At 46.8% G+C, this 10,467-nt stretch overlaps 1 protein-coding gene across 4 annotated transcripts in view; it reads left to right on the top strand.

Annotated features, from left to right (window-relative positions):
• The window catches only part of ADA2 (adenosine deaminase 2), an 84,403-nt gene that overhangs the window by 54,981 nt on the left and 18,955 nt on the right, over positions 1–10,467 (top strand). For 3 of the 4 annotated variants that reach the window (XM_045295942.1, XM_045295943.1, XM_004710467.2), the window contains exons 2-4: positions 3,026–3,355; positions 4,430–4,655; positions 8,471–8,681. In XM_045295942.1, coding sequence (XP_045151877.1) covers positions 3,034–3,355; positions 4,430–4,655; positions 8,471–8,681 — 759 coding nt within the window. In that variant the 5' untranslated portion in view covers positions 3,026–3,033. Of the gene's footprint in view, positions 1–2,394; positions 2,430–3,025; positions 3,356–4,429; positions 4,656–8,470; positions 8,682–10,467 lie in introns of all 4 variants that reach the window. The other variant, XM_045295940.1, reaches the window with a different exon arrangement.

The raw sequence follows: 10,467 nt of genomic DNA, 5'->3' as shown, positions 1-10,467 counted from the left end.
GTGTGTGTGTGTGTGTGTGTGTGTGTGTGTGTGTGCAAGTCCTGGGCCTCTTTCTCCAGGGATTAAGATGAGGATGGACATTCTTTGGTTGTAGCCTGAGGACAGACAAAGACAGAATGAAGTCGAAGGCTTTGTTCAAAAGTTCAATTTTTGGTGGGGGGGGGGTTGGATATATAGTCACAAGGTTGGATATATAGTCACCCAATAACAGAAATGTGGGAGAAGGGAGACGACAGACTGTGTAAGATACAAAATAATAATACCAATATATAATTGATCAAGGGTTTGCAAGGATAGAGAAGGGAAAAAAGAGGAGCTGATACCAAGGGCTCAAGTAGAAAATGTCTTGGAAATGATGGCAACATGCATACAGATATGCTTGATACAATTGATAAGTGGAATGGGATGAGAGCTAGAAGAGCCCCCAATAAAATGATTTTTTAGAAGTCCAGTTCTCTGATGCTGGCGGTTTAAGCCTGACCACACTGTGAGACTGAGGTAAATAATCATCTCATTCCCCCAAAATTCCCTCTCAATGTGGAATTCGCCTTAGAGTCACTGGACACCACAGCAGGAAGGAGCCGGGCTACTAATCTAGTCCAACAACACCAAGCTTTGATTTGTTGCCATGTCCCTGGACCGCTAGGGAGTTAGCATTGTTATTAAAATGAACTTAAATATTTTAAAAATTCCATTTAAATAACAGTAGTCATGATATGATAGGTTTGATGTGTTCAAACACATCTTAAAGCTATCTACTTCTCAGAGTAACGTAGTCATTGGCAAACCAGCTAAAGTCCTGTCATGCTTTCCTGGTGATGCAAAATTCTTCCTTTTCCCCAGTGCAAAAACTGACGCTTGCATAAACCAAGTAGCTTGCCTACACCTCCCCCACCAAACTTGTGTTAAATAAAAATTTTGTTTAAATCAATACTGATATAAATTTGGGATTATTATTAAATCTCCTAATTGACAATTTCCGTCCATTATATACCATCCTTCTTGCTTTGAAGCATATAATTCTAAGTATTCAGAAATAATCCTTAAGTGTCAAATAGATCATTGAGATTTTAAAACGCTCCTGAGTTGACGCTCATGGACGGAGTGGTAGTCACTTAGTCTGGTGTCAATGTAAGGATTAAGAGTGGAGGGCTTCCCACAGTGCATGCCCAGCCGCCGAGGGTGCCACGCGGCTGCCTTCTGTTCTCGTTTGGTTGGTTCCTTTTCTTTTTTAAGAAAAAAATAAAAGCGAGGTGGACTGTGAAAAAAAAAAAAAAAAAAAAGAGTGGAGGGCTGGAGTCTACGCTGTGAATCTGGAGATAACCAATGAGACTTCTGTGTGGGCACGGCCTTCTCCTGAGAATGCTGGAAATCTGGTACTTCCTCCTTGGAGGTGGAAGACACCTCGCTTTCTCTGCTACACTCTGGGAGACACTGCAGAAGACAAGCCACATGGACACAACCAGACCTCGGAAGCCGGAGAAGCCACAGAGAGATCCCTGCCAGTGCTGAGTTGTTTCCAATGACACTGGATCCAAAGACTTTCTACCCACTGGCCTGTGATCATCCTGCACTCGGCGTCATTGCATGTGTTTTGTGAGTCTGACGAGGACTATTTAGATTGATATCACAAATATGGGCTAATATCGGACTTATGGACTTGATCTGGACTGGGCTGGGATGTTTTCTCAATGTCCGATTGCTCTTGTATATAAACCTCTCCCTTATATACATATGCGTGTTTATGATTTGTTTCTCGTCTACCCAGACTAACATAGATGGCGATCCTGTAGAATAAAGGAGAACGCCTCTATAGACTTACAAGATTGGAGCGTTTGCTGGGAGCAGACAGCCTCATCTTTCCCCCACTGAGTGGCTAGTGGGTTTAAACCACCAACTTCTCAGTTAGCAGCCCAAGGTTTAACCCACTCCTCTGTCACTAAGGTCCTTATAATTAGTATCCAAACTAAAAGCCAAACTCATTGCCACCAGTCCATTCTGACTTAAAAGGCTCACAGCAACCCTATAGGACAGAGTCGAACTATTACAGTGGGTTGCAGAGACCCATAACTCTACAGGACTAGAAAGCCTCATTGTTCTCCCTTGGAGGAGCTGGTGGTTTTGAACCGATGATCTTGTGATTGAGCATCCAATGCATAACCCACTATGCCACAATGATAAAAGAGAAAATGCAGGATTTTTCCTTTTTCTTCCTTCCTTAAATCTCTGGAAGCTTGCGGGGGGTGGGATTAATAGCCGTGTTCTGCAATATCGTTTGATTATTTCTTCCTGTCGGTTTCTCCGTATCCCTTCTTCTGAAATACCTATTATTTGAGTGTTGGATTTTCTGGACCAACAATCCTGTTGGTCATTTTATTTTCTCCTACTTTTTAGGTGTTTTCTACAGTTACATCGTTCAATATTTCTATGTAAGTTTTAAACTTCAGCTTTCAAATTTTTAATTTCAAAAGGTTCTTTCTTATTCTCTATTCATTAAAACAAAAGAAACCCCCCCCCCCTGCTCCTCTTTGATGGGCATAATACCTTCCCGTCACCCTTGAAGAATATTAATTGTACTTCTTTTGAACTTTTCATTTATTCTCTGCATGGTCTCTGTTTTACCAACCCCCACCCCCAGCCCCCGTCTGGTGTGATTTGCTTTAATTTCATGCTGGAGACGTGTGAGCCAGTGTGCTCTTGCTGGAGGCGAAAGTGAAGGACAAAAAAAAATCTGATGGCAATTTCTTGCTCTTTGTGAGAGCAAAACTTGCAATCTGAAAAGCTTCATGATAAGGAGACCTCATATCCGGAAGCCTCCTACCCTTCCATACCTGGAAATCTTTTATCTGAGGTTTCAGAGGGTAAAAACCTGCATTGCCCTGCCTACTAATAATTTAAGAAAGAGGTGGGTGAAGGGAAGTGAGGACTCTGAAGTTAAATGGGTAAACCCCACCGATCCACAACTCCCCGCCCCCCTCTTATTCAAGTCCCATTGAGTCTCCATTGGACCAATTTCCTCTTGCAGGCATCCCAATGCTGGCAGGTGGCTCATCTGGGCGGGCGGCCCTGCTCGCTCTGCTGTTGGCTGTGGCTTTGTCCTGCGTTTGCTCAGCCGTGTCCATAGATGAGGCACGGAAGCAACTGTTTGCTAGGGAGAAGATGATGCGGCTGGGGGGACAACTCCTGCTGAGGAAAGAAGAAGAAGAAGCCAACGGGAAACTCATGACGCTCAAAAAGGCTGAGATAACCAAGGCCATGGAGACCCAGAAGTTCCCACCCAGCATGCACTTCTTCCGGGCCAAGGAACTCATTGAGCAAAGTGAAGTGTTCCACATCCTGAAGAAGATGCCCAAAGGTAGGGCTTCAGCGAGGGGTGTTTGGGGGCCCTGGGATGGTCTGGGGAAACTGGAGCTGCTGATTGAACGTCCCTGCTCCTTATTGTTCTAAGGACAGCATGTAAGGAAGTGCTCCTAGAGTAGCTGAGACTGCCACTCTGAAGACCCTGCTCCATTGTGCTCGCTGGCAAAGTAGGAAGGAGTGTTTGATGGTCACTGCTGGTTCACCCTGGAAACCAAAGCCCTTGCTTCTGAGGGGATTCCGTTTCAGAGAGAGAGAGAATGAGAATGAACCAGTGGGAGGCCGCTGGATAATACTGGTCTTCCCTAACAAAGCTGGAAAAGACATAAGACAGTGTCTAGGGACCAGGGAACATTATTATTCTTTTCACATCTTCTCTCTCATCCCATCCTCTTATCCTTATTGTGAGACCAAGCTACCAAACAGGATATACTCTGATACAGTATAAACAAGTTTCCATGAATAGCAGTTATAATCTTGTACATTTAGATAGCAGCTTACAGCTTACTTTTCCTTGCCTCCTCTTATTTAGAAGTCATCGATAGAGATTAAAATTTTTAAAAATGGTACAGTAGACTTTCTCACTCCCAGCTGACGGGGAGCATCAGTCTTAGAGAGGGCAATAGACCAGGCTCATATCCTGAGACGGCAGCCCCGGCTCCGGTTACGGTTCCATGTCGGGCTACGTGATGGTGGAGCAAGGCGAGTGAAGGGAGTGTAAGAGAGGAAGGTCTGGCCTCTGAATGCAGAGCGAGAAGCTGATAGAGCCCCAGTTTGAACCCCCATCTTCTGATTCCACACCTGATCCTCTCCCAACCCACCCCTGGTTTCTGACTAACAAGGGGAGAAGATAAGGAAGTTCCACTCTTGACTTGAGCCCCCCTAACAGTGGCCATATATTGGGGAGACAATGACAAGAAATAAGTCAGGTTTTAGGGCTGGAGAAAGTCACATTCTCTTGTTTTCCCCAGATGCACAGGCCCAGATAAAAAGCCTTGTGCCTTCCGCTGCTTCTCCAACCCTAGATTCGGGACTTCACCTCCTGAGCTCTCCTCCCCTTCTCCCCTTCCAGGGGCTGCCTTGCACCTCCATGACTTTGGCACAGTGGATGTGGACTGGCTGGTGAAAAATGTCACCTACAGGCCCCACTGCCATATCTGTTTCACTCCAAGGGGGACCCTGCAGTTCACCTTTGCCCACCCAACTCCCTCTAGCCTTAAGCAGGACTACTGTTCAAAATGGATTCTGCTGAAGAATTATAGAAGAAATCTGAAGAATGTCACTGAGTTTGACAACAGGTGAGTGGTGGTCCAGGTGTTGCACACCTGTCATGGGTAATGTGCAGCATGCAGGTGTGCCTCACTTAGGACTAATGCTTATGTAAAAATCTTGCCTTAAAGAAAATCAAGAGGTATTTTCTTTTTAATTTTATAGATATTTTGCTTCACAAAAGCATCTAGGAATTTTTAAAAAAAACATCTAGTACAGTTTCTCTCTTTCTTTTTTATGTATACTAAAAAGATTCTATCAAAGAGTAATTGTACATTAAAGAAAACATCCCAGCCAAGTCTAGCTCAAGTCCATAAATTCAGTATTAGCCCATAAGTCTGATACTAGTCCCTAAATCCCTCTTCAGATTCACACAGCCACCTGCAATGATGCAGAATGCAGGAAGATTACAGCCCAGTGGGTCCAAAGACTCGTAGATCCAATAGCAGTGGATGCATTTCCAGGGCTTTGACTGCCATCAGCATGGCTCATCAACCTGAAGGTGCAGCAGAGAGAGGCGCCAACCTCCAGCAAGCCATTTCTCTTGGTTGCCCTCCAATCAAGCTGCAACCTGACTGACAGGCTAACCTCTGCCCACATGTTCCTATGAGAGCCACGTTGGCATAAAAAAACCTAGCTATCACTTCTTGTTATGAGACACTGAGTGGGCTCTCAGTCACCCAGAGGGACCTATTTACAACAGAATGGCCCTGAGCCATCCACATACCCGTGCCTATGTCCGAGCCCACTGCTGCAGTCCCTGGGTCCATTCATATTGTCGACGGTCCTCTCTACCTCCACTGACTCTCTCCTCTAACAAGCATGAGGTCTTGCTTCATGAAAACATGTCCAAAATGTGTCAGATGAAGTCTCGCCGTCCTCACTGCCAAGGAGCCATCGGACTGTACTTCTTCCTAAATAGACTGGTTGGGCTTCTGGCGGTCCATTCAATATGCAGTAATGTTCACCAACGCCAAAATTCAGAGGCTTCCATCCTTTTCTGGTCTGCCTAATTCACTGACCGGCTTTCACATGCAGATGAGGCGATTGACAATATCATGACTTGGCACTAATATGGAGAAGTACTTCATGTAAGACTAGTGGTTTCTTTGATGATTAAAGTAGCAAATATTTTCCTTATTTTCTTTCTATTTTGACTTTAAAAAATGCATTTTCTATTTATTTATTTACATTTTCTTTTTAATAAGTGTTTGCTGCATGCTAAATCTTGCCCGGTCAGCAATACTGTTACTGCACAGAACAAGATCTGTGGTGATGTCAGTGAGGCCCCAAAAAAGCAAATGCCCAGCTCCCGGCATGATGACAATTCAACATTCATCATTCATCACAGGGGCTGCAACGATAATCCATCTGGTAGATGACATGACATAAAAACACCATAACCCCCCCAAAAAAAAACCCCACCATAAACCAACATCTTAACAAGCTTGCATGATAATACTGTAACCAAAAACCCAACCTCACTGCCATCAAGACGATACCAACTCAGAGTAACCCTATTTAGGATTTCCAAGGCTGTAAATCTTTATGGGAATGGCAGCCTCTTCTTTCTCCTGAGAAGTGACTGGTGGGTTTGAACCACCAACCTTGCAATAGTCGTTCAACACTTACCTGACAGCACCACCAAGACTCCTAGTAATACTAGGCAATATTATTATATGTAATAATATATGATGTAATGTAAAGAAGACCAACATCCTCACAACTGGACCAATAGGTCACAGCCTGATAAATGGAGAAAAGTGGGGAGTTCTCAATGATTTCCTCTTGCCTGGATCCACTATCAATGCTCATGGAAGCAGTAGTCAACAGAGCAAAAGACTCACTGCACTGGGTAAACCTCTGCACAAGACCTATTCAGAGTATTGAAAAGCAAGCATTGGCTTTGCAGACTAAGGTGTGCCTGACCCCAGCCATGGTATTTGCCATCGCTTCATGAGCATGTGAAAGTTGGAGATTGAGTAAGAAAGATCAAAGAAGAGTCAATGGTTTGAATTGTGGCGCTGGAGAAGAATGTTGAAAGTACCATGGACTGCTAAAAGAAAAATAATTCTGTCTTGGAAGAAGCACGGTCAGCATATTCCTTAGAGACAAAGACGAGACTTTGTCTCATGTACTTTGGACACGCTGCCAGGAAAGACCAGTCTCTGAGAAGGACATCATGTTTAGTCAAGCAGAGGGGCAGCGACAGAGGAAGGCCCTCCGCGAGATGGACGGCCGCAGTGGCTGCCACAGTGGGCTCGAGCAGAGGACAACTGGGAGGATGGCACAAACCGGGCGTTTCCTTCTGCTGTGCACAGGGTCACTGTGAACTAGAACGCACTTGGTAGCACTTTATAGTTACATAAATATATTTCAATAATATCAGAAAGTCATCAGATTATTGTTATGTGTATAGTAGTATGATAAGTAACAGCTTATTTTAATTATTGAACAGCGTATTGGGTATTTTCATGAAGTTATTTATCTCTGCATAACAACATGAAATAAGAAACATGAAGCTCAACACACTGAAGTAAGCCACCCGAGGTCACACAGCTCATAAATGGATGTTGACCTGGGCTGTGTGGCTCCACATGTAAAATGATTGCTATTGTGCCACCCAAAGAAGGTCCCGGGGTGGCTCCAATCAATGGCTTTTGTTCAACTACTAACCTACAGGTTGGCAGTTCAAAGGCACCCAGTGGTACCAAGGAAGAACAGGCTGCCTGTCAATCTGCTCTGCGGAGATGACAGCCAAGAGAATGCTATGCGTCATTTTTAACACATGGGATCGGTGTGCGTCAGAATCCAGTCTATGGCCATGGGTTGTGGTGTGGTCTTTTACCACCCCAGGGGAGCTTGGTCTCCATGTATGTCCAGTGGTGTCAGATAGGCTAGATAGATAGAGGGAGAACTGGAGAGCCAGGTTCTCCCTCTTAGTGAGTACAAAGCTGGAGTCTGCGGTGGCCTGGCCACACGGTGGAGAGCCAGGATGTGGGGGATAGCCAGCTCCCCACAATTAATCATGGGTTCAGTAAGCGCAATTGTATGGTTAAAATATATATATATATATGTATATATATAAAGATTATAATAAAGTCATAGTGAATTGGGAGAGAGTAAAATAAAGAAGTCAGACATATTTCACAGTAGCATGCTCACCTCCTGGATGGCCATGATCTCAACAGCCAGGTCCACGCACAGCGTGGGCAGAGAGGGCAGGCAGGGGAGAGTTATTGCTAACCCAGGCTTCTATATCTTTGGGAACATGCATGCCCCCTAATTACAGGTAAAGACATACGTCACAGGAAGGAGTTGTACTATAGGCATAAGTGTAACAGGAAGCGGATGAGCTAGGGGTGTACATGTAACAGGAAGGGGAGGGACTAAGGGTATTCAGGTGACAAGAAGGGCAGACCCTAGACTCAATATGGCAGCCTAACCTTGGTCACCCTTGAGTGGGCTTGACCTCCCTGGGGTCTCCTTCAGGGAAATAACCTACTACGTTCCTTATCAAAAGGGAGTGGGCCCTACTTTGAATGGGACAGACTTTAGAGTCTGATTGCTCTAGATGGCTGAACCTCTGACCCACTTTCGTTGACCTCTAAGTGTATGTCATTTATCATGGGTAGCAAGCAGCTGGGTTTGGCCTCTATCTGGGGGAGACAACTTGGGAGAAATCTGTCTGTATCCCACACCAGGATGCTCTCTTTGTCTTCTCCATTTCACCTCCCTGTGCCACTTCCTACTTTGCTTCTGTGGGAGAGGCTGGGCGACACAGGTGTCTGGGGTGTGTGTGTGTGATGTGACCTCCTTCACAGCCTCTCTGTGTCCCGGACAGTCTGATAAGGAATTTCACACTGGTGACCAAGAACCCCGAGCTGGCTTACCAAGACCAATCTGCCATCTGGGCGAAGTTTGACTCCATCTTCCAAGCCATCTCTGGCCTAGTCCATTACGCACCAGTCTTCAGAGACTACATCTCCCGCAGCCTGGAGGAGTTCTACCTGGACAAGGTGATCTACCTGGAGCTTAGAGTCCTGTTGTTGCCGGTAAGCCCACCTCTCTCCCCTCCCCTTGCCTTTCTTTTCTCCCCTGCTCCGTGCTTGGCTTTCAGATCTCACCTTGTTGGTTCACAGAGCCCCCACACAGGTGCTGGTCAGAGGCTGAGTGCCTATGCGTTTATCCCTAGGCCCTCGGACAGATGGAGCTGGCTGGCCCAAGTGAAACTGTGCACAGAACCCTTGCTGCCCTTCATCTTTGCCTGGGATGTCCAGTGCCCCTGGGTGCTTGGGGCTCCCTGGTCTTGGACTCTGTGTAGTGCCTCCTGTCATACCTCTGAGTGCTATCAGATGATGCTCTTGGTCATGCATCTAGCCCCCATGACTGCGGTGGGTGAGCGCCTCAGGGGGGTCTTTCTTTGAAGCAAGCCTGGTTGCATTCTAACCGAGTCTTCTATACGCGGTCTGTGTTGGGGTTGAATTGATGGCAAAAGGTTTGGGTTGGTTTTCTATGGGCAAAGCTGCCGTCACAGAAGTTGCGCAGAATTAATGTGGACAAGCAGGTTTCACACAAGTACTTTTGTGGTTAGAGGTCAGTGAGTGGGTGGGGGTAGGGAGAGCCTCCTAGCAGAGCTCAGTGTGTGGTTGGCTGTTGGGAGTCTAGGGTGCGGGCTGGGGTGTCTGCAGGGAGGGCATGGGCCTCCCTCCTACTCCCACTTCCCTTTTCCCAGCCTGGGCCCCACTTTCTACCAGCGTCTGCATCTAGGCCTTGGAAGCTCCCCGCAGGAAGTCTGGCCAGACTCTTCCTGCCCCAAGTGCCCGCCAGTCCACTTGCGGTGCTGCTTCCGGTCCGTTGACCTACAGAGCTTCCTTCCTGGTTGCGAGGCAAACCATTCTTCACTCCACCTTCTCCCTGCTCTTCCTGAAACACGCTTTCTGCGGTCCCCAGGTGTAGGTGAGATCACGTGGGGAGTCACTCCCCACACAGTGTACTCAGCCGCCATCCGACGTTAGAATTCACCCTTGCTTCTCCCTGCCCGTCTTCTCCGACTCTCCCTTCTCTCCTGGGTTCGAAGTACTCATCAGGAGGGTGCTGGGGGCACAAAGGGCAGAACTCATGCCCAACCCTTTCTTGGTGGAAAACCAACAGACCAAGAAATGAACGTTCTTGTAAATATTTAAGAACAAGGTATGGAGTACAGCATGAATAACAGAGAGGGAAGGGCCAATGGTACCTTTTGGAGATTCTCATGAAACCCTTCTCGCGGGAGGGGGTGGGGGTGGAGGTTGTAAAAAAAAAGTATTGAAGTCAGCTCCCCCCCCAGTGTCTGTTCTTCTCGGTTTAATACTAGACAGCGGATAAGAGGGTTGAGGAAAATGTCTTGAGGCTAACTGAAGGCTAGCAGCCAGAGAGCAGTGACGTAGATGGGGTTGCTCCTGTGGGCTCTGGGAACTAGAAAATGAGTCTATGGTCATGGTAAAGTCAGCTGTTACACTCACCCACATCCCTCTGTAAAATCAAGCAAATGTTCCAGGAACCAATGTCCTATGAAATGACATTGTGCATTTTCCAATGCTGGTTGACACTTAAAAACTTTCTGCCATCCTGTCAACTCGTCGGACACCTGGCGGGAGAGGCAGCTTCCTCGGTGCGGCAGCTGGTAGGGGCGGCTTCGGTGCTGCCGAACCCCAATTCTTGAAGGGAGAAGAGCAGCGAGGAAGCCACTGGGACGCTTTGGGGTTCGGTCGAGTGAGGCCTGCGCCTTTCACGTTGAGCCTGGTGGGGAGGCATTTGGGGAAGCTGCAAGGGTTTCCGGCTCCACCCCTTCCCCTTCTG

The sequence above is a fragment of the Echinops telfairi genome, unplaced genomic scaffold, assembly GCF_000313985.2.
Source record: "Echinops telfairi isolate 266 unplaced genomic scaffold, ASM31398v2 ScPeMD7_6273;HRSCAF=7185, whole genome shotgun sequence".
NCBI lineage: Eukaryota > Metazoa > Chordata > Mammalia > Afrosoricida > Tenrecidae > Echinops > Echinops telfairi.
The sequence above is the reverse complement of the archived record's forward strand: the minus strand, read 5'-3'. Positions and strand labels throughout refer to the sequence as shown.